This window comes from Alosa pseudoharengus, unplaced genomic scaffold (assembly GCF_046254945.1).
Source record: "Alosa pseudoharengus isolate Yale_2024_CS ecotype anadromous, Long Island Sound unplaced genomic scaffold, YU_APseudo_1.1 YU_APseudo_1.1_scf_4, whole genome shotgun sequence".
Taxonomy (NCBI): Eukaryota; Metazoa; Chordata; class Actinopteri; order Clupeiformes; family Clupeidae; genus Alosa; species Alosa pseudoharengus.
This window is the reverse complement of record NW_027468774.1, coordinates 30,452,917-30,480,420: the sequence shown is the minus strand read 5'-3', so window position 1 is coordinate 30,480,420 and position 27,504 is coordinate 30,452,917. Positions and strand designations below refer to the sequence as shown.

Genomic DNA, 27,504 nt, shown 5'->3' with positions numbered 1-27,504 from the left:
CAGTCCCTTTTGGGGTGGAGGAAACAAGACTTTAATTCCAGGAAATCCAGGGAAACACAAAATACCATGAAATACATGGCCTTGGAAGATTAACCTTTCCGTGTTTAGTCATTGTTTTGTGTTTAAACGACGACACACAAATGTCAGGAATTTCAAGCTTTAGTAATACACAAATTAATTAATTCAACTTGTCCCAGATGTTAAATACTTCGTTCTGTCCCTTTCTAGGCCTACTTAGGAATCTCATTGCATCTCAATGATACAAAATCAGGAGATTTAATGGCGATGGGATGCCGCCTGCTGGCCATAATACTCCTTTCACAACGAATGAAACAAAGATTCTGATATGCCTAACATTTCTTCGTCAGTTAAAATACTAACCCTAATGGTAGCCTATTACTTTTTTTCAAGTTGTGATTTACTGTAGGCCTAGACAATTGGACGACAGACAGCAAACTAAACAGGAATAATTCTAGCTTTTCAGCTGTTTGAGGTCATCGGAGGATTTTAATGGAAGGTAGACCTATTATGCAACTATCGAATTGAATACAAAATATGACTAGCCTACTTTGGCGGTCAAAACAGAGGCAGTTTTATTTTTTACAGTCTTTAGACCCCCCACCCAGGACCATAGGTTAGAGACGGCTATCTACAGCTCTGCCCCCACCTGGCCAATAGCGCCCCCTCCCCGGAAGTCAGAAGGGGAAAGAAAAAGCATAATAACAGAGGCAGTTATTGGGAATGGCAAGATTATGTCAGTGTGAGACTTCTGGCTGTAAATTTGAATGCAATTTAAACAACCCTGAAAGACTGCATGAGACAGCGGGAATTAGAACTGGGCATTACTGACACAATCCTATAGGCAGCTGAGGTTATATTTGCGTAAATATGCCTCGGAGAAAGGTAAGGGGACTAGCATGCATGCTAACCTGTCAACCGCATCCTACTATTTCTGTGTAGCTCGCCAGAACTGAAGTTCGAGAGCACCCATGCAATACGGTTTTTAGAACTAACATGCAAGAACGGCATGTTTAATTCTAATGTAATTGGAATAGTTTCCAAACTTGCTCATCACATGAAAAAAGCTTATGTTAGTTCATGCTTTTGTAGCCATCAAGAAGCTAACATTCAATTCAGTGACGGACAACCTACATGTTCAGGTTGCGGGTCTGTGCTTCAAAGAATGACATTTACAGTAACATTGTCATAGTTTTCTATTTGATCCGTCCAGTAGTTCCGGGTCGGTTTTAGGCTAATCTACAATAATTCATACCATTGGAAAACAACATTACATTACGTGATGCTATGTCAGTGGAAAACTCCATTTAAGTGTAGCGGAACAAACTGCAAAGCTGTACGTGGGCCTGAGAGGCTGGTACCGTTCTAGGATTGGTTTGATCAGTTTGAAGGCGTTCTCTCATTCGTGTCTTCTCCTTGATCCCTCCTACTCGTTTTGTTTCAGCTTTTCAATTGGACACTGGTGCCACAACAGGAAGATTCTCGAACGCCTAATCCTCAAAATTTCTGTTCATGCTGTAAAATCCGCAAAACATCCTGAGCGAGTGACATTTTCTCCCCGCGGTTGTAGGCCTATTCTGGTTCTGTGTGCTCCATTTGTGGGTAATTTACTGTAACACCTTTTTACTTCATTAAATTTCGCAATAACCTTGCATGTTTGCCCTGTTCCATTCATTACTTGGTCAAGCAACAGATACAGACACTTGCGTGGTCATTTTATAAAGCTGCATTGTCCATTGGGCCTTAACATCCCCGGGGACCAGTGCACCCCAGGCAACAGGATAATGCGTCAGGATTGGCTATGTCAATCCGTTATGGCTATGCATGCATACACAAAATGAAATGACTTGTTTTCAATAACATGTCTAGGTCTTGAATGTTGATGTCATGTCTTATTTCATCGTTTGAGCGCTGTCTCGTTTTATCAGAGGAACGCAGGAAGCAGTTCTGACGGCACGGAGGATTCGGATTTTTCCGCAGATCTCGAGCACACGGACAGTTCTGAGAGCAACGCGAAAAAGCGCAGGAATACTCGACTGACCCGTGCCTCGGCGCGTCTCAGCCAAAGTTCCCAAGGTAGCATTCATGAATACAGCTATTAAACACATAAACATTTTCCTTTTGGGGTGAGGGTCTCTCAAACTCTCTTTCGCTTTCTAGGCCTCATCACCGTGCAATGGTTTAACTGTGATATGTTAGTATGGCTCTTTGATTGAGACTTTTGATTGAATTGTTGAAATTCTGACTTTAGTATTTTAGTTTTGCATTAGATAGCCTATTTAGTGTTTTTCTTCATGCTAACCAAGCTCTAATTCGAGCAAATCTCTTTTGAACAATGGCTATTGTGACCGGGCTTTACAGGTCACTGAACTTGAATGGCCACTGACAGAAGTACATCTGGCAGCTGAATCAGTGGCTTTGCATGGGTTCATCTTTGAGTATGAGAAAATAATCGCATTACATTACAGTGGGACAGCATCAGCATCAGAAATCTGTTGAAATCTGTTTTCCACAGAAAGTGAATAACTACAGTTTGTTATTCCTCTTCTCTTAAAACATCTACTAAAGAAGCTTACAGTAACTACACAGACAGACACACACACACACACACACACATACACATACATTTACTGCTAAAAACATATTCTACCGGATGGCAGTGTTGAGGCTGTTTTCAACATCACGGTGTATTTCTGATAGCTCTTGAAATGAAACCCTGGCAAGTTTGGCAACAAGTGGGTGCTTTAACCTTCCCGGAGCTCTTTGCGTTACGTGAAGACGCATCATGTGTGAAGTGTTGAGGCTCTCTCTTCAGATTCCAGCCCGACAGGGAACGCTCCTACCAGCCGTGTCCCTGAGGAGGCACTGGCGAGCTTCATCCCACGAAGAGTCACCCGCAGCCAGAACCAGCATCAGACCCTGAAGCTGGAGGTGACGGCTGCCTCCAAGACCTACCCCCTGCGCCAGAGCCGCTCGTCCGGCTCCGACTCAGAGCAGCCGGTGGAGGCCGCCGAGCGGGGTAGGAAGCCGTTTGCCGAGACCGGAGGAGGATGAGGAGGAGGAAGCAGCAGCATGACCACTTACATACCCCCCCCCCCCCGCCCCATCTAGTTTTTTTTTGGTCCATTCCATTTTACAGTGCCCAGAACTTTAGAAGTCACCAATAACAGAAGAAGATAAATTGATGTATGAATGGAATATGGAAATATAGAGCAGGGAGGTCTTTTCTTAATAAAGCGTGAGCCATCTTCACAAAGCAGCCATCTTCACAAAGGAGTTTGATTTGCACCGAAGATCATATTTCATGTTTAAAAGCCCTAAGATCTTATATCTGGCTGCACCTTATTTTGGTCATTCAACAGCACAGTGTGGCCTGTGTCCAGGAATGCTTCAACCAGTCGTTAGGCTTGTACATTTTGAGATTATCTCTGCCTCTGCTCTTCACAGATATCATAGGTGCCAGGAATCATCATTTAGTTATGATTATTTCATATTGCAACATGTTTCATTTTGGTTTGGGTAATGGTTTGGTTTGCTTGTAATTAAAGAAACGTTAAATCTAAAACTTCATGGTGATATGTAGATTGAACCAGCTATAGTTGTATCTTAGGGCATGTTATCCTTGCATTTATTGAATTCTTTGTATAGAAATTGAGAGGTTTTAGCTTTTGGTTTAGTTGTGTTTTCACTTAAAGCCTATCTGGACATTCTGCTGCCTCCTCAAACGTAGGTGTGGTCATTACAACAAACCAATTACTCAACAGTAAGTTGAAAACTGTGTTTATAAATGATCGACCAAACTGATGGTCCCATTGTTCAGTTGTCATCCATAGTAACATGGTGAAAAGGTGTCTCTTAAACTTTATTTCATTTCACATCTGTTGTAATGTTTTTATTTCCATTTTTATAGTTCAGTAAGTCGTGGAAGTGGAGTTTCAGCAGATATGTCGGTGTATGTCTGAGATGTCTAAGGATCTTTTATTAATGTGTATAAAATGTTGCTTGTTCATGAAGGGAAGTGTCGACATTTCAGGTGAGCCACTTAGTGTGGCACCAAGTGATAAACTAGATAAATACTGAAAAATAATTTCATAGACAGCTGAAAGTCTTATGAAAAAAACCATAATGAATTTTTTGGTGGTTACAAAAAGACCTACTTGTGCATCTTAGACAGAACATTACATCTTTCGTCAAGTGTAACTTGCAAGAACTATAGAAAATTCTGTTTGCATTGTATTGCTTGAAATGTGTGGAAAGTGACATCATCAAGCATACTCTTTGTCACTCTGTATGCAGGACTGAAACAGGGGGTTGATCCAGACGACACCCCACCAAGGACGCCCACAGGCAACGCCCCTTCCTCTGAGTCCGACATCGACATCTCCAGCCCCAACGTGTCTCACGATGAGAGTCTAGCGAAGGAGCTGGCCCTCAAGGACTCAGGAAGTGACCTGTCGCACCGCCCAAAACGCCGCCGCTTCCACGAAAGCTACAACTTCAACATGAAGTGCCCCACCCCTGGCTGCAACTCCCTTGGTATTTTCTTACTCCTGTGAATGTTTTTTTCTTAACATTGTGAGAGGTATTAGAAACGTTTTGAATGGACAGCCAGGAGAAAGAGGTCATTTTGCATATCCCAAGTGCAGGACAATTCTTGGGTGGAAAAGAGACTGCACCATTTTGTTCTGTACTTTTCTTGATTGTTTTTTTATTTATTCATATTTGCGTCCGACAATGTTTTGACTATTTGGTCTTCATCAGAATAGGAGTTAATGGGCTGGCTCCACCCTATAAGACAGGTGTGATATATAAGAGATACTGTGTTTTTAGAGAACCTGGTGAAGACTTAAGGGTCAAACTTAATTTTATACACAGTTTCAAAACAAGGAATCAATGACTGATAGTAGTGAGTGTTACTTATTGTTATTGTTATTGAGCACAAGCCAGCTGAGGTTAACCCTTTGCAGGTTACTGACAGTGACAGTAAGATTGTTTTGTGCGAAATGGACCGAAAAGTGGACATCGGGTGCATATGAACAGAAAAGTGGACATTGGGTGCATACAAACAATACAGGAAGATTGGGCAAAGCAAATGGCTGGTGGATGTCGGAAGGCAACTGCATGTTCCACAGTGTTTTGACTACTGTGAGACCAGATATGGTGTTGTATTCTGAATGAAAGCCTGTTGCCTACTTTGTTGAGCTAACTATGCCTTTTAAAAGGAAGAAGTTGAGGTATGCACAACTGGTAGCAGAAGCAAGGGAAACCACGCAGGTAAACACACAAAACCAGTGGTTAGAGGTGTTTGATTTTTTGCAGCTAAGTCAGCCACAATATTTCTGTTGGATTCTGGAGGAAGGTTACTGAAAGGAGCTGTAAATTAGTTGTCTGAAGCTGCTGCCAATGGCTATCACTGCACAGACTACCTGGGGTCGTGATATAACCTGAATTAACTCTAAGGACACGTGTCACAACCAGAAACTAGATACATATTATAAAGGATTGAGTCAATTCAGGTGATATCACCACCTCAAATAGTCTATGAGCACCACAGCCATAGGCTTGCCTTTTCAGCAGCCTCAGGCATGATATGTGTGGAGGGGGGTCGGTCCTGGATACCAGACACCACTGTGGAACCTTCTGGAGGTGCTGGCCTAATTCGACACCGATAAAGGAGCACAAGAAATGCAACACATCTGTGTATATTTGAGAAAACAATGCCATTTTATCGTCTTTCCCCAGGTCATTTAACTGGAAAACATGAAAGGCACTTCTCAATATCTGGATGCCCACTCTACCATAACTTGTCTGCAGATGAGTGCAAGGTAAATCTCTCATTCTGGACCACCCATAACACTAATTAACACACATTTATCATTTGGCATGACCAAATCTTGTATATTTCCAAAGTGAAACACTTAAACTTTATTTCACCTTTAAATTAATATTTATCTACAAATGATGCTTCCAGTTTTTACACAAATGACGACGGTCAGTGTGTTAGTAGATTGTTCCCTGCTCCTCAGATGTGTCTGAATGAGTCAGGGCTCACTCAGTGACCTCTTCATAACTGTGCAGGTGAGAGCCAGCTCTCGTGGGCAGGTGGAGGAGAGGACTCTATCCCACCGGCAGGACGAAAACAGGCATTCCACCCGCCACCAGGTACGATTACACTTCCTCTAACCCCACATCTGTTATCCCCCAAGCCATTCATTGCACTTCACAATCACATAGAAGATTTATTAGGAGAAGGCTATTTTCTCTGATGGTTCCGGGATTGTCCCAATTAAGTATTTTAGGAAAGATTGAAAAACAGAGTATATATCCTGTTAAATTGAGCGTACGCAAGGCTTCCTGTGGGTCTCCTGTCGTGAAGGTGGTTTATTTTTAAGTACACTGCCTACCTGAGCGTTAAGGTTTATACCCTCATTCCTATCAGACCCCCATGGAGAGACAGATGCAGTACAAGGAGAAGGTGACGGAGATGAGGAAGAAGAGGAACTCGACTCTGCCGAAGGAACAGAAGGAGAAGCATGTGGTGAGTGCAGAGCAGCGCTCACACTCACAATCCACTGCTGTCACAGATTTTGAAAAAAAAAAAGTGAAATACCCTGTGAATACTCTAGCTGGCTATGGACAAAATGAATGTTGATATGCTCTGCTGATATGCTTGTGTGTCTCTGTCTGTTATTTTGTGTTTTGGCTATTTCTTATCCCTTTTGTCTTTCTGTCACTTTTTGTTTTCTCTTTTTTGCCTTTCTTTCTCTCTTTCTCTCTCTTTCCGTCTCACAGGATCATCGGCAGACCCATGGCGCCAGTCGTGAGCCAATGCTGGAGAACATCACTAGTGATTACGACCTGGAGCTCTTTCGAAAAGCCCAGGCACGTGCTTCGGACGATCTTGTAAGAGAGAAAACTCATCACCTTATGCTCCATCTTCTTTTTGTCCTCCTCTGCCCTCCACGCTGCCTTCCTGCTCTTCCTCGTCCTATCTTTTTTTCTAAAGCCCGTCACGATCGTCTGATGAGGGCCAGAGCACTCACCTACTATCTTGTCCAGTGACGGATGTGGACTGACACAAGAGGCACAAGAGCCTTACAGTAGTGTCCATTTTTTATATCAAAATGGTGGCGAGGAGCGTCATTTTATTTTCGCTTTTCTCATATCATAAAGTGCCTCCATGCCCACACATAACCTATATATCTGTATTTCCCATAAGAAACAGATATGTGTTCTCCATACATGCAATCACTTTATTTACACCGTCACATTATTTCCATCAAATCATTACATGACAATCATGACAAAAAAGAACAAAGCTGGGATTCCTGTCTTTTATCATGCTTCATTTATTTTCTAGCCTCAGTATGGGTTTTCCTCTGGTATGCCTCTCTTGATTGCTCTGACTATTATTGTTATTAGACCATGGAGGGTGTGGGAGACCTTCTCCGAGCCCATTCCCCATGAGGTCCTCCTTAGTACTGTCAGTAAAGCTCCTCTCTCTCCCCCCACTCCCCATGAGCAGGAGAAGCTTCGGCTCCAGGGCCAGGTCACTGAGGGCAGCAACATGATCAAGACCATCGTGTTTGGACGCTACGAGCTGGACACCTGGTACCACTCGCCCTACCCGGAGGAGTATGCACGTCTGGGTCGGCTCTACATGTGCGAATTCTGCCTCAAGTACATGAAGAGTCAGACCATCCTGCGCAGGCACATGGTACGCTAGCACAGCAATGCTCTGACGCCTGGTGTCTCTTAAAGGACCCATGTGAAATTCTGTCTTTCAGCATGTTTTAAACTAAAACAAACCTCCACATAGTTCCTAAAACAGCTTACATTTTACATGTGTTCTTTTGGCTGTAACTTGGAGGCAGCCGTGGCCTACTGGTTAGCGCTTCGGACTTGTAACCGGAGAGTTGCCAGTTCGAACCCCGACCAGTAGGAACGGCTGAAGTGCCCTTGAGCAAGGCACCTAACCCCTCACTGCTCCCCGAGCGCCGCTGTAGTAGGCAGCTCACTGCGTCGGGATTAGTGTGTGCTTCACCTCACTGTGTGTTCACTGTGTGCTGAGTGTGTTTCACTAATTTACAGATTGGTATAAATGCAGAGACTAAATTTCTCTCGGGATTAAAAGAGTATATACTATATACTACTTATACGTATATCAAACTGTTAACAAGCTAACCTATTTGAAAATGTATGTATCTGTGTTAAATGGTAAATTTACAGGCCAAATGTGTGTGGAAACACCCACCAGGAGATGAGATCTACAGGAAAGGCACCATTTCTGTCTTCGAGGTAGACGGCAAAAAAAATAAGGTAGGACCGCCATGACATGTCAGGAGATTGATGCCCAGGTTAGGTTTGGATATTGCACAAACCTGAAAGTGGGGCTGCTTCAATATGTGTGGATTTATCATTTGTCTTTACAGTGGGGTAACTATTTAGATACTGTATACTGGCTATTTTCTTGTCTTACTGTGGCTTATCTGAATGTAGTGTTTGCACTGTTTTATAACAGTGTAAAATGGCTTTTTGATGTTTTCTTATCACAGATCTATTGCCAGAACCTGTGTCTTCTGGCCAAGCTTTTTCTGGACCACAAGACGCTTTACTATGATGTGGAGCCTTTCCTCTTCTATGTTATGACTGAAGCAGACAACACTGGTTGCCACCTCGTGGGATACTTCTCCAAGGTTGACAAGTTGTGTTGAGAATACTCACAACTCTTTTTTCCCATTTGGAATCAATCAGACATGTCTTAGATTTGACTTTTCAACTGCATGTTATTTTTTTAACTTAACTAAGAAGTAGTGAAAATAGACATGCTGTATCCCCAAAGAAAACACTTGGCGTTACTAAGCATCTCAGACAGGTTTTGGAGTCCTCTCCAGTCAGCAGATACTCAATGCTAGTTGAAGAGTCCATGTATCTTGTTTCCCAAAGATGTCCCCACACCAGCTGACTTGTGAAGCCCTCATTTTTTTTATATTAGCCCACATCAAACATCAAACTGTTGCATACAGTCCCAAATTGAGAAACAAACCATATTGGGGTTATTAAAACAACTACAGCACAGCACATCACAGGACAGGTATGAATTTGATCACCACCAAAATGATTTGTTTCTGTTCACTATTGTAGGAGAAGAATTCATTCCTGAACTACAATGTTTCCTGTATCCTTACGATGCCTCAGTATATGAGACAGGGTTTTGGCAAGATGCTGATTGACTTCAGTGAGTAAACTTTTGCATTGGACTGTTTTGTCTCTCTTTTCCATTTCCTTTTAGACTGCAACTCTAAACTTTAAACTGTACGCGGATTTAGTCTTTTTTTAATAAATATACACGGATCAAAACCATAACCATTATCCACCTTAGTTTCTTCTACTTCATTCAAATGAACGGCTAAATCCCAATCTCTCCCCTTCAAGGACACACCCTTTCATGTGTGTTCCCATGAAGTTTGTGAGGGCTTAGGGCTATCTCACTGTGAAATTGCGAAGTGCTTGAGGGCTTACTCACCCTTTCTGTGACCTTTCTGTAAGTTGGCATCTATGCAGACTTTACTCAAGGGAATTACCAAATATTCATAGCGTTGTGACGTGAATCACGCAACTAGCCAAAGGGAGGCTAGAAGCTTGAAAAAACAGGTGCTGTCCCATTCCTGTTATTAGCGTTTTCAACCCTTCCACCCTTGCTAACTTAATCACTTACGACGGATGTCAGTTCATTCTTTGAAGGGCTTAGACCTCAGGGGGGACATGGAGATTCAGCCTATTTATTTCTGCAGTGTTGATTTAGCTTGGCTTGTCTGCTGGCTCTCTGCTGTAGTGTTTACTCTCTCCCCTACTTCCTCCACAGGCTATCTGCTGTCCAAGGTGGAGGAGAGGGTTGGTTCCCCAGAGAGGCCCCTCTCTGACCTGGGCCTCATCAGCTACCGGAGCTACTGGAAGGAGGTCCTCCTACGCTACCTACACAATTTCCAGGGCAAAGAGGTCTCCATTAAAGGTGAGGGAATCACCATGTGCACAATATATTATTGTTCAACTTGGTATTGATTTAAGATTGATTAAGATTGTTTATATATATACACAGGTCTATAGAGAAGGTCTTATGCCCTTAAGGTCATAGTTGTGGGTGAGTGAGTTACACTTTTGACAGCAACTATGACCTTTAGGGCACTTCAGAGGAAATAAGCAGGGCAATAATGACATCTTAAGTGCTTTTCTGATGACCATATTTAGCATCGTCATACTTTTTAAAGACATGTTCAATATATGTTGAATTAAATCTGTGTCCGACAAATGGATTCAAGAGCATCCAACAAATGATTGGAAATGAAATCTGCATGGCATGATGATTTCAGATAAGATTTTTTGTAAAATAAATTGGCACAAATGGCTTGGTTCTGTTTAATTGAAGCAAAACAAATGGCTTCTGTTTAATTGAGGCAGTAAGTTCCAGGATGGTTCGCTTCCTGGGCTGACTTCAAAGGACAGGGACTTGAATCACTGTTCTGCCATTACTCAGGGTGATGTGGCATTACGTGTACTGGATGTTTTGTTGTATGGGTTTGTTTTGCAGAAATTAGCCAGGAAACCGCAGTGAACCCAGTGGATATAGTTAGCACCTTGCAATCCCTGCAAATGCTGAAATACTGGAAGGGGAAGCACTTGGTCTTAAAGAGACAGGTATGACTGTGAATGGAGGTAAACATGAGCCATTTCCCCATTATTTGCTTGATTTGATTCTAACTAATGGTTTGCGAGAGACAGGACTATAGAACTATAAGCACTTGAACTGCTACCATTTCACTTTTGATACCTCAATTTGAGTCCTCAGCACAGCAAATTGCAGATATGAAATCAGCCAGTTTGACAGTCAGAAGTGAATCATGGTATGACAGTCTTTTGTGCTGAAGAGCTAACTGCCACTTGTCCTGTGCAGGACCTAATTGATGACTGGAAAGCCAAGGAGTCCAAGAGAGGGAACAGCAAGGCCATTGACCCCGCTGCCTTAAAATGGACACCACCTAAGGGCACCTAGGACAACACTGGACCCCTTCCCACCCCACTCCCTTCAGCTAGGAATAGACCTCAGCTTTTAAGTAGCTCCTACACCAGTTGCTCTTCATTTCAGGCCCCGCTCGTTTAGTAGAGTGTGTGTAGAGGTGATTGTGTTGTACAAAAGGTGCTTCCTGCTAGCACAGATGATGCTATGCTTCACTTGACTTAAGCTTCCTCGACTCTTGTGCACAGTAAAAACAGTGATGTTGTAGGAGAACTCCAGGATATGCTGTATGGCTGTTATAACTGCCACGGGATAAAGATGCCAGTGGACCCAGTCAGAGCCCACTCCCCCACCCCCTCCATAGGGATCACAGGGTGGAAGGTGCTTGTTTTTGTTTGTTTGTTTGTTTGTTTGGTTTGGTTTTTGGACTCCTTGCTTCTTTTTAAGGTTTGTCATACTTGTTTGCATACTTCGCTCTTTTGCATTTTTAACATTCTGATTTTTTAAAATGAATTATTCTTTTGTATTTAAGAATGTGGATTTTGTGTCATTCTGTAATTGTACTATTATTAGTGAGGGTATGTCACACATAAAGTTCCCAGAAGACTAAGCCTATAATCATGTCTGCTGAACCATTGTTGTATTTTTCTTTCCTTGGGATTTTTCTTTTTGGTTCTTTCTACACATTGACCCTTCACCCTTTCATGTCAACAGTCTATCACGATTTTGTGTGGAAACTCGTGCATATCAGGATGTACACTAGACAGACTTGAAAGAAGATGGCCGCTGGAGGTTTATATGGTCACGGTTAAAAAAATATGTTTTTCAATTATGAAAGTCTTACTTAATTCTTAAGTATTTTCTACTTGTTTTGCTTCTTCCTCCTTATTTATATTTGTTCTTCTTATACCAGATATATTTTTACATGTCATTAACATGTTCAGAGTACTTCTGTGTGTTTTTATCTGTAGGTCTTGATGTCTTTGTGGTTTCTGTTTCAAGGTTTGTTTTCCTTTTTGAAATAATTTATGGAGAGTACAATTTATTGTCTTCTTAAATGGATTATTTGACAATATTGTCAAGACACATAAGACCTATAAAACAATAATGAGTGTCAGAGCCCACACTTTAGGCAATACCTATATTTTAAGTGAATACATTTTAATATAAGTATCAGAAAAAAGAATGTATTATAAGGGTACATATTTTAAACTTTGTTCAACAAGCAGAAGGACCATCTCTCAACATTTGTACCCACTCTATTTTTATGATGCAGAGTAAAATGTAGCTTTATGGTCTCATAAAATCCCTGACTGTTGCCTATAAAAAAATTCTGAGTTAATATTTATTCACTCTTATTTAAGTATACATGGAAAGAAAACTATGGGGTCCAACTGTAGGAAAGGGTTTGGTGGCATCACTGTAAATAGCAGAGTTTATCAGTTAGTATTTAGATTGTAACTGCATGTGTTCAGGCATTTGACCACTTTCAGTTGACAGTGAATCTTAAAAACCATGTCTAAATACTATCAACACAACAAAACAAGCAGTCTGATTTTTGTCACTATAGCAACTCTTACCAGCAGCATGAATTTCTATTTTCTGTTCTGCTGTCAGACTCAGAGCAGTTCTACTCACTCTGCACTCTGGTGTTCTCCAGTGCATCATGAACCTTTTTTTTTTTTTAAAGAATATACTGTAGGCCTCTTCTGGGACATTACGCTGTTTTGTCTCTGGAATTAAAAATGGAAGTAACTAATGTAACTGTGTGCCGATGGTCTTATATTTGCCAAAGTGACAAACATCCCAGCATGCATTGGGGCTGGCTTTCCGCTGCCAGTCTTTTCCCTGTTTGACCAGATTGCAGTTTGCTTTGTGTGTTGGTGGCAGCTACAGAAAGTGCACAGCTGAGCTTGGCCTCTAAGCAGCTTGTGTTCTGCTAAAGAAGCGTATGCAGTTCTTCTGCAGACAGTGACAAATCAACAGTGGTCATGAATGCGAACAATGTTCTTGCCTATTCAAAATATATATTTCCAGTTTGTATGAGTGCACAACTGCTTATTGCCTCCTATCCAATAAAACCTTTCAGTTCAAACTGCTTGCCATATTTCTTTCCTTAAACCTCTTTAGAAATAATGTCAGAAAAAAACTAAACTTTCAACATTTATTTCTTTAAGCCAGTGGTTCTCAAACTTTTTCTGTCATTCCCCACTTTGGAGGTGGGGAATTTTCAAGCCCCACCTGACCCCATCAACCCGGCAAAATGGTAACGTTAAAATATTATTTTTGCATTTTGGTTCCACGTTACATTTCCCGTCCTGGTGTGCAGGATCTGATGATGTTTTAATTCACATGTCGGTCTCTTTATGGCTCTAATGTTTGTGTGTGGCTATTTTGTTTTGAATCTATGATCTTCCTTGTCAAAAAAGAAAGGCATTAGATACAAAAAAAAAACTAATTTCCTCTTGTTCTTCACGCCCCACCTGTCATGTCTCTATTCCACACTAGTGGGGCCTGTCCCACACTTTGAGAACCACTGCTTTAAGCCCAGGTGAGGATTTTTACTAGTTTTCCTCTGCTAAAACTCATGGTTTTGGTGATGTTATTAGAAATGTGTTACATATACTATAGGGCTGAGCAGTCTATGGCCAATTATATAATTGCATGGAACTGTCAGGATACGGTATTTGTTTTTCTTAACATTTCAATGACAGTACTTTGGAAGGGTAAACGCACAGGTATGGCAACTGCATGACAGCCTTTACTGTACTGTATGAAAAGGACATACTTCACATTGCACAGGACATACTTCACATTGAACAGAGGCAGTGGTGTAGTTTGTTGGTCAAATATAATAAGGAGAATAGTAATAATAAACAACAATATCAATTTAATCAATAGCCTAATAAAATAAGCAATGAAAATGAGGGGAAAAGCAATAATAAAACAATAATTTCCATTCCATCAATAATATAAAAACAATGACATGGTAAGACTACATTAAGGAGAATATCAATAATAAACAATAATGTCAAATTAATCAACAGCCTAATGAAAATAAAACAATATTATACAAACCATAACACATAAGCGCTTAAACAACTAAGTACATGTTGAACAGGAATGTCTTTAGACCCCTCTTAAACGACCCAGGACCACAGGAACGGAGAGCACTGGGCAAATCATTCCACCAACATAGTTTTTATGATTGGTCGACATAACAGAGGCTCATCAGAAGACCAGTTGGGGATGTAAGGCTTGATTATTGAATTAAAATAACTAGTAGGAGCAGATCCAGTCAGTGTCCTATAGGCCAAAGTGAAAGATTTAAATTTACTATAGGGAGCCGATAGAGAGTAACTAGGAGAGGAGTTACATGTGTCCTCTTTGGCTGATTGAAGACAGGCGTGCTCCAGCATTCTGAATCAGCTGTAATTATCTTATTACACAAGCGGGAAAGCCAGCTAATAGTGAATTACAATAGTCCAGCTTCGAGATGACCATGCAGGCATTGCTGTAATTGCTTCTTCTTATGAACTATCACTGAATCATTTCTTGTTTTCACTGTTTTGATAAAGTCAAATAAGTAAAGAAAAACAAACACAGTGTCTTTGGGCGCTAATAATGCAGAAATATAGGCCCATAGCATCCACTGGCAAAAAGTATGTAGTGTTTCATCATAATGACAAACATAGAACCATCCACTACAGAAAAGTTCTTCAGTGATAGTTCTTCTTGGAACCATAGAGCCCTTTGAAGAACCAGTTTAGGAACCATTTTTTTTTCTGTATGTGCATTCAGAATAATTTCTCACATCTCAGCGTGCATTAGGCAGACTCCCTCAGGGGTATATTAATATTTATTATACCTTACACCTTTACCTTTCACCCATGCAGTGCATATCAAGCATAAGAGGACACGTGCATCAGAATGCATGCCAAAATGATTCTCCAAAATGATAGCTCCACTCTTCCTGCAAAGTTCCAGTTCCAGCGCCGGTGTCTTTGTGTCTTTTTCTCCGTCTTTGTTTACTTTTACTTTTATTACTTTTTCTGCTGTTAGTGCATGTTGTGTGTGATGTCTGTATTCTACTGAGACCTTGAATATCCCCTTGGGGATCTATCTATCTATCTATCTATCTATCTATCTAAGCCACAGGACATATAGTTAAATGTGATTGCCTTGAAAAGCAATCTTTTTATTAGCTTTACAATATCAAACTATGCATTGCAAGAGATCTCAAAAATATAGATAGAAAATACGTTTGGACCTTCTATTGAAGCCTTTTACTGTTGTGAAAATATGGGAGATCATGAGGTCCATTCTACTTTTAATATGAACTATGTGGACTTACAGTGATCATGCTATTTATGTCCCCTAATGAACACTTCACTGTAAAAAAGCATCTGTACTTCAAGAAATTGATTGTTAAGATGATGGCCTGTCTGTCTCAGGCTGCAGAATACATTCTTGGTGTGAAAGCTCATGAGAACTTGTATTTCAGATGCAAGAACACTCTCACTTTACTGTCATAATTTATAGCACTTGCCTGCATGATGGTACATAGGCTCTACCTTAACTTTACATGCTTTTACAATTTCTCCTGTTTTTAGACTAGAGGACTTGTTGAAAGCTTTCTTTAAATAGATGTAACATTGCCCAGCGGATCAGCCTCCTACACATAGCCACCTAATCAGAAGGCAAGGACATTGCCTGTAAGGATTTGGTTGGAAAGAATATTGCCCTAAATTACACAAATAAGGGCTAACTTCTGGGCATGAGTCTGTCTGCAATGTGGGAGGGAGGGACAAATTGTAGGTTTTCACACTGCAGACACACATTATATGTTGAGATGCTGCGATGTTGAAATTATTACCATCAACCTGCTAACATTAAACATCTGGTTGCTCCATTTCTATATGGAATTCTTATCAGGATTGTTTCCCTCAAATAAATTATTTCCATCCCTATTCCAGATAAACAACAAAATAAACAACTTGCTATGGATAACACAATTATGCTTTTATTTTGGTGAAACATCAGTATTCAATCTGTTGATGAGATTAAAACAATTTCTGATACAACAGTGATGCTAAAAATGTGAACAATTTGATAAGACGTGTCTGTAACTTACATATTAAAAGAAAACATTTGACCAAAGTGTACAGAAACCTTTCTTGTATAGTGAAATATAATTAAGATTATTACTAGTATTAGTATTATTATTAGGTATAAATGTAGACCAAGCCATTCATCACTGCATGTCATCAGTTGAAGTTTGATGACAATCTGGATCAATTGGTTTTGATGTCCACAAAAATTGCTTGATACACACCAAATAGGCCTATCTCTCAGGGATGCTTTTCAAAGGCCTTTTAAACAGGTGGCTTGCATGGCCTGGAAATACATTTTTTGAGTGAAAGGGATGAACTGTAGCTTCAAGTATTTGAGGTCCTTTGCGTCTTTCCTTAGTAGTATGTCTGAGGTTTGTTCCATCCCTCTTCTAGTTCTATGGGTGGATGCATGCATAGACAAAGTTAGTATAGCCTATCCTATAATGTTAAAATCCAATTATGTTAAAAAGTGTCTAGCCATGAAATCATAGTGAAAGCATAATATGGCATTACCTCCGCTAGAAGACCTTCTGCCCATGAGTCCGACAAACATTTCCCCTTTATTCCCTGTTCACACACACACACAAATACACAGTTAACAACATAAGAGCACAAGTAGCTCCAAGTAGCTTACTTTAGCCTTTAGAGTGAATACCTAGGACTAGGCTACTTACTTTTTCGTCCAAGACGCACAGGTTGAGGAACACCTAGGAATATTGTGACACAAAGAGAATCGTTATGTTACGCGTTTTCAGCAGCTCCATATAATCATGCGTCAAGTGATTTTGGAATAGGTAAGGTTTGTTTTCAATTTACCAGAACTTCTGCCCATTAGCCCATGGAACTGCTGTGATTTCGACCTTTTCATCAGATCAGCAAAACGAATGGCAATACCGCTATCCGACGGGTACTGATGAGAAAGTATTCATTTCAGCAAAAAAAGTTAATTCATGGTGACACTGCAGGTGTTTTAAAACAGTCTTCCCCGTCAAACTCGTCAATACGTAGGCTACTCATATAGGCTACTCCTGTGACCAAATCGGATATAGCCTACGCTTATGCTTTTTAGCCAGACACACGAATATTAAGCAATATGAAGTAGGCTATTGCAACTCGAAAATTAAATCCATATCTCCAGGACGTAGGAATCAATATATTACCTGCCAGTTTTCCACAGACCAGATATCCCGGTCATCTTCCGGAGACCCAAATGACCCGTAGACTTGAGCGTACAGAATGACTGCAAAGATTGCAAATTTGGCTAATTCCATATTCAGCACGATGATTATTCTGTATTAAAAAAAATAATCAGATTCACTGATATAGCCTATAAAGTAGCCTAATCGTGGCACTAGAATTTTCTGACTAATCTTCAGTTTGAAGACCCACTCTGATTCAAAGCTAGGGAGAGCTGGCATTTTTATACAGACCACTAGGACGCAGTCAGACCTCCCCTTGAATCATTAATTGGTTCTCAGCCAGGTGGCGAAGTCTGGGCGATGGATTTAAAGATCGTTTTACTTTTAGGTAGCGAAACAACAAATGGCCTATCATGTTCGATTAAATAGTTCCATATGACCCTTTCCCAGCCGCAGTCAATTAATCTGTCATCAAATGACAACAGGATTAACAACAGGTGGGTGACTTGATTATTGTCACTGCAAAATGCAAATTGTGGTTCATATTGGAATAATAGATCTATTTCCTCTTTGTGTCAACATAGCTCATGACAGTCGTCAAAGATTGCAACACACAGAGCACTACGTGAAGCACTTCCACGTCATGTCATCAGTGTAATGTAAATCGCATTAATTTAGCAGTCAGCTAGACGACTTTTCTGCTTAACTCATGTTGTTTTCTTTTTATGTTTAGTTTAGTGTGTTCCCGCTGCATTAGGCCTATAACTTGTTATAAATCCATAGTAACACATATATTATCATCTAATGTTGTGATAGACCTTTGTATCAACTTGTATGTTCTATTGGATATAACCAGTTTTGAACTTCCATTTGCTATTTATGGCCTGCAGGCCTCATTGACCTGAGCTCATGCAAGTCAGAAAGGGGAAGATTCTATTGGGGAAAGGTTCCAGTGGGGGCTGCATAGAAGCAAAGAGGGGGAATGAAGGTGTGCTTGGGTATGTGTTTTAATGTACAGGGGCACACATACAGTCCATCTGATCAATATGTATGTGGACTCAATTTTATACACTTACCATTTTCTCACCCATTCATTTCTAATGGCCGGTCATTTTTGTTGTCTCTCCATCCGTTGAGCACAGAGGGTCGGCGACTCACTGGACATGGACACTGATAGATTACATCGGGACAGATTGGAATACCCTGCTGTGTATACCTCAATCCGTGGGGGTCGGACTCAGAGCTCCACTTTCAACTGAGGGACAGTTCACTCACTGTCGGTATATTCAAACACTGGCTTCCAGCCAAGCCTGTACATAATATTTGTTGGCTTTATAAGATGAGCTCTCTTCATCGCCAGTCTTAATTGGCAACCCACCCACCCAAACAAACACACAATTTCAGCTAATTTCAGGTAATTGTATGTGCTTCAAATCATAAGTGCCTGAGGAATGATCAAGAATATAAAATGAACCAGTGGAGTGACTACTTCTGACCCATCATCAAGTTTCGACTGCATTATATCATAAAAGACTGTAAAAAGACATGCCATCAATCAGGGTTGTCCCATTTCATTTGCTTTAATGAAGCCCAAAAGGTTAATTTGCAGAATGTTTTAAGTTGTGTGGCCTTAATCTACTGCATTTATGTATACAAACAATTTAAGCAATTCATTTTCACATACATGGTTTCTAGGAGAGGCTACATAAAAGTGCTAGTTAATTATTTCTCAGTTGTGCATTTTTGTTTGTTATTTAAAAGCATTAGTCATGTATTTATCCACTTAATTTAATTAACTGATATATTTTCTTAATTTTGGGACAACTTGTTCAGTTCAACCACATTTTAGTCAAATTTACACACACACACACACACACACACACACACACACACACGTCTCTCTCTCTCTCTCTCTCTCTCTCTCTCTCTCTCTCTCTCTTTCATGTGACACCTCAGGAGCTCACACTGAATCCCATCATGCAGTCACCTTCTGGTGCATGCATCTTGTCTGTCAGCCAATATCTCTGAACCGAATCTCATTTTCTGTTTCAAACTGTCAATATCCACAGGAGTAGAGGTTACAGGTGTCAAGAGCATGTGGGATGTCAGGAACAGTAGTCAGAGATAATTAAGCTTGCCATTTCTCTATTAAGGACTGATACTCATGTTCAATTTGTGCGTAATAAAATGCTTTTATAATTCACAATGTGTATCAGATACAGTGTATACCATTGTGGACCTGTTTTCATTCAGGAATTATGTGGCATTATAGCCGAATCTGTAGCTGTCTATCTTGTACATATAGACGTGAAACCAGCACTGGGCTTCAGAATGTGCAGAAGATTGCTGCACACACAGTAGCTGTTAGGGTGCCTCTGCGCTTGTTGTAAGGGGCATTAAGCTGTTGGTTTTGCAGTCTCTAAAGTGCTTGCTCTAGGGGTACACGCACAGGGCTATGTAAAGCACATTGAAACAAGTTCGGTTTTTTTGGTGCTTAATGAATAAATAGTTGAAATTGCGATTAGTATGTGTGTCCCGAGGATTGAGATTTTACTGAAAGAATGCTAGTGGCATCTACATGTGGCCTACCCTTATGTAATAGTGTTATATGAGTCTAGTGCATGTCACACATAGTTGTATCCTTTTAGGACCGTGCTTTCCGAAGATATATGGTCAATGTCGGGAAAGAGGGGCATTGGCTTTTTATCGCTCAGGATTTTGAGTTCTTTCTTCATGTGGCTTGAAATTGAATCATCATGATTGATGCTGTCTGATTTGGAGTTGTGGCGACAGCAAAGATTCAAACCACAGAGTTTGGATCATCACCTCAATCAGTTCAAACCGCCCCCAACCCACCCCCTCTGCCTTCCTCCTCAGGACCAATTTCATCCCCAGAGACTGAAGCACTTTAAAGTATAGCATGTCACGACAGAGTGCCGTTACCTGCAAATGAATGGCTGTCCTCTTTTGGATCCAGGATCTGCATCTTATATGTTTGACATGTGCTAAATATGCATGCGAGCGCCACTCGTGGGGAAGTGCTCATATGTTTGCCACACAAATACAATCATATGAACTTGAAAGCATGCTGCATTTATTTTTTGCTGTAGCTGTTAGTGATGAAGAGGTTCAATTAACAAAAAACAACATAAGAAATGTTTTAATGCCTGCCTAATGCATTTTTAACTACATTGCCCCATTGTCCAAAGGAGCCATTTGAGTAAATTAACTTGGTGATCTGTATTGTGCAGCTGCTTTAACGGAAGTTATTTCAGCCATGGCTTTTTAGGGGGAGAGGGAATGGGGTGGGTAAGGATAAGAGAGGTAGTGTTTGTTGTCCTTTATACAGTTGTTTTTTGACCCATAATTTCTGTATTACACCAGTTAGTACATTAGGTTTAGGTATTTGCACTTAGCTCAATCTGATGTAAATGCACAGACATTTCGTCTGTCATATAGGTTTCTCAGAACCATCTCCATGACCTTGATCCTGGTTTTGCCTCAGGTCTATGAAGTTAGGATCGTCAGGAATACTTTTTTCCCCGTAGGCCATGTTGTAGTTGGGTACTAATATGTGCAGATGGAGGCCTTTCTCACCACCTGCTGCCAAAGCCTGTCAGAGACTTAACGCCCACTGTGCCATCCGAAAAAGAAGATGGATCTTTGGTAAAAGGTTGGTGGTGTGAAGAGAAGCAGTTTCTCCCGGTGTCACTCGTTGGTGTGTTGATGGGTTTTTCATCCTGTCCTAAGCTCTATTCATGACCGTGCATCAATGCCCAGTATCTCACTGATAGCCATAACTGGATGTGTGTAGAAGATATGGAGGATGGAGGATGTTTATTTTGTTGAGCACACCAAACCATAGCAGTCGTAGTCCACAATGTTGTGTTGGTAGATCTTTGAGATGTTTGAAATGAGTCTAATTATTCCCCTTGTCAAGGTTTATTGACCATGTCATCAGAGAGCTCACACATGTATGTTTAGTAGCTCTGTTCTGATAGATTCTTTTTATATTTCCATTGTGATTACACCGAGTGAATTTTTCCTAGGGGGTTAGGGCGTGTCTTGGAAACCAGTTCTCTTGGACCAAAGCAGTCCCCATGGTAAATGCACAATGCTGCAAGGATGGCATGTGAAAACACTGTCAACGCTAAATTGTAGTACTGGGAGCAATGTAAATGATACCACAGACCACATAAGGACATGTATTAATGCGGTTAAGAAAACCCTCTAAGGACTGACCATGACGATTTCCTTTTTTCTATAGAAAAGAAGGTAAATTACAGCACACACAGATAATATTTAAGAAGGGGTGCCTGGCTTCAACATCAGAATACAGTTTAGACCTTTGCATTATTTAAAGAGCTATATTAAAATCTGGTGTTGAGATGTCAATATAGCTGTACAGTACCATTCATGAATATTTAAACAGGCTTTACTCTTATTTGTTTCTTACCAGATCCCATGAGTCTTGGTAAATTTATAACTTCTGCTTCACAGGGAACATTCCAATTGGAAAAGCAAGTTGCTAAGAGATGTATTGTATTCACTGTTTTGTTTTTATTTGATATCATTTATCACAAAGCTATGGTACTCATGCAGGCCTCGGTGCAATACTAGTCACAGCAGGTATAGTTTTAACAACCAACATAATTTGATTTAATTACAGCTTACTTAAAAATGGCATTATTACTTCTTTACTAGTGAACACTAAATATCCTGTGATGATGAAGTTTTGAGAATAAATCCATACCTTTCATGTCTGGATGTAGTGCTTGTCACTCAAAGAGCAAAGTATGTAAGTGGAGAGGCCCCAGAAAAAGTAACAGGGCTAATAAACTCAATTTGTGCTGACTCTCTCTTCACATTTACCTAATGACTTGCCTTCTCTCTAATTGTTCTAGTAAATCTGTTCCTTTTTAAGTGAAATCACCTTAATTAAATTTGTGATTATAAATGACAACAGGAGAGGCAGCATGAGAGGACAAAAACCACAGCGGCTGGTGAGCTCATTCCCAGAAAAAACTGATCAAGCTTTACATTAAAAAATACAATGACTGAACAACATCAAAGTCAATAATTATTTTAAAATTATTAAATATAGGCCTACATAAAGTATGTATTGAAAATAAATATGCATATCTCTTATGTAACATGCCTTTTGCTTATTGTTGTGAAATGTTAAAGATAGTGATAGTGTTTGCAATCACATGTTCTCTGTGATTCAAGGCCGTAGTCATGATGTCAACATTGGGGGGGTGGACCCCTGGGCACAGATGCAAAAAGCCCCCCGGGTCCGGGGGTATGCTTTTAAAAATATATTTTTACCCTTTTAAATGATGACTTCTGGTGAGTTTTGTGGAAAGAGAAGAGAATGGTGGAGAAGAAGCAACTTCACATAGAGGGTATGGCTTCAGGGCCCCCTGAGCTCTTGGGCCCAGTAGGCCCATTCAGTAATCCATCCCTAGACATAGACCTGTGGTATCCCTTCATTTGTCTCCAAAATTTATATTTTAAAATAAATTAAAAACGAAAATCTTTGTTAACCTCTATATACCTTCTCAACAGAAAAAAGATGGCGTTCAGAGAGGGGGACATGGCAGAGCTGAGGCGCGTGCAAGGGGAACTCAAATTCAAGCTGAAGGAAGCTAAGGAGGATTACAGAAAGAAGGTGGAACAGAAGCTGCAGGAAAACAACTTGAAGGAGACATGGGACTGCATGAAGGTTATCACTGGCCTGAAGAAGAACAGCAGCTCTGTGGAGGGGGACCTGGACAGGGCGAACCAGTTGAACCACTTCTACAACAGGTTTGACTGCCCTGCTCCAGCTCCAATGGCGGTGATCTGTCCACCACCCCCCAGCCCCCACCCTCACACCCCCTCAATACCAGCGCAACACTCACCTCCATCATCACAGGCTATCGTACCCCCACCATCACTGGATTTTGCACCCCTCCCCCACATGGCGATCACGAACAATGAGGTGACAACGACCTCAGTCAACAGCCATCAGACACACAGATCCCAGATGCACCCCTCCCCCTCCCCTCCCCTTACACCCCTCACCATTACAAAAGATCAAGTGACAGTCCAACTTAAGAAATTGCGCAGCAATAAAGCAGCTGGGCCTGACAGACTGTGCCCAAGGCTACTCAAGGCCTGTGCTGCTGAACTGGGGGAGCCACTGAAGCACATCTTAAATTTGAGCCTACGCCTTGGACAAGTTCCAACACTGTGGAAGACATCATGTCTCACCCCTGTCCCTAAGAAGCCACATCCTAGTGAGCTTAATGACTACAGACCTGTCGCTCTTACATCACATGTGATGAAGACAATGGAGCGATTGGTCTTAGGCATGCTCAGACCCCAGGTACGCCATGCACTAGACCCGTTACAGTTTGCTTACCAGGAGAAAGTGGGCGTGGACGATGCCATCACTTATCTTCTACACAGGACACATTCCCACCTGGACAAGGGGAAGAGTGCTGTGAGAATCATGTTCTTTGATTTCTCAAGTGCTTTTAACACCATCCAGCCCCTCAGATTGGGAGACAAGCTCTTGCAGATGGTTGTGGATGCTCACCTGGTAACCTGGATTACAGATTACCTGACCGAGCGACCACAGTTCGTCAGACTGAAGAACTGTCTCTCTGACACTGTGATCTGCAGCACCGGAGCGCCACAGGGAACTGTGCTCTCTCCAGTCCTGTTCACCCTGTACACATCTGACTTCTGCTACAACACCGAGTCATGCCACATGCAGAAGTTTTCTGATGATACTGCAATTGTGGGGTGTATCAGGATTGGAGCCTGGTGGAGGACTTTGTGCAATGGTGCAAACTCAATCATCTTCAACTTAACACTTCAAAGACCAAGGAGATGGTGGTGGATTTCCGCAGGTCTAAGCCCACTCTGCTACCAGTCCACATTGATGGGGTCAATGTGGAGGTGGTTAGCACCTACAAGAATCTGGGTCTCCACCTGGACAATAAACTGGACTGGTCAGCCAACACTGATGCACTCTACAAGAAAGGGCAGAGCAGGCTGTACTTCCTGAGGAGGCTGCGGTCCTTCAATGTGTGCAGTAAGCTCCTCAGGATGTTCTACCAGTCTGTTGTTGCCAGCGTCCTCTTCTATGCAGTAGTATGCTGGGGAGGAAGCTCAAGGAAGAAGGATGTGGGGCGAATTGACAGGCTGGTAAGGAAAGCTGGCTCTGTAGTGGGAGCTGAACTGGAGTGCATCACTTCACTATCTGACAAAAGGACCCTGAACAAACTGATAAACATCTTGGACAATGACTGTCACCCACTCCACAGCACTATTGTTAAGCAGAAGAGCCTGATCAGCTGGAGACTTCGCTCACTGCCTTGCACAACTGACAGACTGAGAAAGTAATTTGTCCCCAGGGCCATTGAACTGTTGAATGCCTCACTTAAGGGAAGAGGAGAGATAGACTTCTCTGCATAGTCTGTCTGCCTCTTCACCCCCTCCATGTTTGGTACTGTCTGTCTACTAGCCACTTGTACCACTGTCTTTATGCCTCACTTTTGCGTGCTATATTAGCACATTAGCACATATGCATAACCCCTCCCCTCCATGCCACAGCAGAACTGTGGCCACACTTATACATTTTCTTAAATAGTTAAATATATAGATATATAGACTTTACTTTACTTTATTTCCGCATTGCACTGTTGACTTACTCATTTGCACTATCACCATGACCACTATCACCATTGCACTACCACCATGACACTCATTCACACAGAGCACCTTAGAGCACCTTACCATACCTTACTATGCACAGAGAATCACAGGCTCAGTCCCTGCCTCAGTCATTGCAAGCGCCTCTGATTTATGAATCACCACTATGTGGATACTGTTTTAGATTAAGTGTTAGTATAATTTGTATTTTTGTAATTTGTATTTTAGTATATTTTTACATATTGTATTAAGTGTTAGTATAATTTGTATTTTAGTATATTTAGCATATTCTTTATCTTCTACTGTCCTTACTGCTTAGTTGTGTTTTTATATTATATACTTTAATTACTCTTTCTGCTGTTAAAGAATGTGTTTGTGTTGTATGTATGCTGCTGAGACCTTGAATTTCCCCTGGGGATCAATAAAGTATCTATCTATCTATTTATCTATCTATCTATATTACACAGAATATAATGCCTCTTTGACTAATTACTTACACCTGAGTATTTACTCAGGGGCCTTCTCTGATTGTTTAACACTCTGTAAAGTGCCATGAGACATGTGCAATGTTTTGGCGCTCTATAAGTGATATTATTTTTTTTAAACTAAGGTTTGGACCTATAATAAGGTTGTATTTGTGTTTTGATTTTATTATGCTGGCGGCTAAACACACAATTTTAACGTAGTATAAAAGGGACATAATTCAGGAATAGGCCATCTCTTCTGTCTGACTCACCTCACCTCACCCCGTAAATCGAGGACAATAATCAAAGAAAGGAATTTGTGCCTCCATTCAAATAAAAGCTGTAGTAGTGTTTCTACATGTTGGCACAAAACATAATTTCTGTCAGAAACCAGGCTATAATGCATGGTATTACCGCCAGTGCATTGTAAACATTAGTTGTGTTTTCTACGTTTTGCCTGCATCAATGCTCGATTGAGTGCACATAGGCTAACATGCAAGATGCAACAACCATTTCTAAGAGGCCTATAAACCGATTCATTTCTGACATTACTAATAGCATATATGAATGCATTATGTTGCAAGACGTGAAATGACTGACGCGGGCATGCACAAATTCATCATTTAAACTAAAAAAGGGCAGTAAGTTTCACTTAGGCTATCATTGCGAGAAAATAGGCTATAGCTGTATACAGTGTGGAAAATGCTTCAAAGTTCCCTTTGAGTCTAATCGGCTCCAAAAATGAATGGGATTTCCTTAGCCTGTGCTACACCATTCCAACAAGTTCTGTGAGAATTGTGCTGGTAGCTTTTGCGATATTGTTGACATGCGGGCCTGCACTGCTAGCCTGACGTAGCCATACTCAATTCTAGTCAGAATATGAGTCTGATACTGCTCCATTGGGACGTAATTATGGGGCGTGTTTCAACCAATACAGGGGGGGAATGCCTCTGCACTCAATTGGATAGACCTAACCAATCAGAGCAACGAAATAACTTGGCTACCATGCGTGAGATGTAGGAAGAACACACAAACCATCATTCTTCTCCACAAATGCCTTGTTTTCTGGTCTTTTGTAAAAGTTATTGTGCCGTCAATATCTCCTACAACACTCACAAAATCTACGAGATACATATTTGTACCTATAGGGTAGGCTATTAGGAAAAAACTGATAGCCTATATCCCCTCCATTTTAAAAAATAATTCTGTTGAACACTGATATGCTACAAACATGTTATAAACTTGGGGCAGCCGTGGCCTACTGGTTAGCGCCTCGGACTTGTAACCGGAGGGTTGCCGGTTCGAACCCCGACCAGTTGGAACGGCTGAAGTGCCCTTGAGCAAGGCACCTAAACCCTCACTGCTCCCCGAGCGCCGCCGTTGTAGCAGGCAGCTCACTGTGCCGGGATTAGTGTGTGCTGAGTGTGTTTCACTAATTCACAGATTGGGATAAATGCAGAGACCAAATTTCCCTCACAGGATCAAAAGAGTATATATACTTATACTTACATATACTTTAACAGCTGGGAAAGGCTGTCCCTTGAACAGGTGGTCAATCAAAGATTTTAAATGAACGAGGGAACAACAACATGTCACAATGCAACACGCTGTTTTTCCTTGATGAAAGTGAAACCATGAGTTTTCCCACATCTCAACTTTGGCCAAAGTTTTCAGAAATAATAATTTTCAGTGATAAAACCTCATTGAAATAATATGCATTTTCCATATGGGGTCTTAGAAGCCATCTGTCTCCTTCTCTTTTTGTTGCAAACATACTGTAATCAACCTAAGCATGCTCAGATGACATGATAAACGAGGCACTGTTGCTCACCTGTCCATCATCGTAAAGCCCGATTTGATTGGTCCGCCAGATTTTGGGCGAGCATACTTGTTCCACAACGGAGCAATGCCTGACCGAACTTCCCGACCTCAAATGTTGTGGGCGGGACTAAGTTCGGCTGGCACCCAGGCTACTGAACCGCAGTATGGTGCAGAAAATGGAAGCTTTTGATTGAGCACACCACTAACAAAAGCGCAAAACCGCCAAGACA

General features: G+C 41.2%; 1 protein-coding gene across 6 annotated transcripts; it reads left to right on the top strand.

The window, feature by feature from the left end:
- The first annotated feature begins 110 nt into the window (after window positions 1–110).
- Window positions 111–12,796, top strand: LOC143102318 (histone acetyltransferase KAT7). 6 transcript variants are annotated; one of them, XM_076265824.1, is made up of 15 exons: window positions 111–903; window positions 1,947–2,094; window positions 2,834–3,037; window positions 4,315–4,554; window positions 5,761–5,843; window positions 6,097–6,180; window positions 6,458–6,556; window positions 6,811–6,900; window positions 7,544–7,735; window positions 8,248–8,337; window positions 8,574–8,714; window positions 9,163–9,256; window positions 9,884–10,030; window positions 10,607–10,713; window positions 10,970–12,796. In XM_076265824.1, the coding sequence occupies exons 1-15, from the start codon at window positions 889–891 to the stop codon at window positions 11,066–11,068; spliced, it is 1,833 nt and encodes a 610-aa protein (XP_076121939.1). In that variant the 5' UTR covers window positions 111–888; the 3' UTR covers window positions 11,069–12,796. The 6 variants fall into 6 exon arrangements, with proteins under 6 accessions (XP_076121939.1, XP_076121938.1, XP_076121937.1 ...); XM_076265823.1 differs by having other exon boundaries at window positions 6,811–6,921; XM_076265822.1 differs by having other exon boundaries at window positions 6,811–6,921; window positions 7,541–7,735.
- Window positions 12,797–27,504: the final 14,708 nt, after the last annotated feature.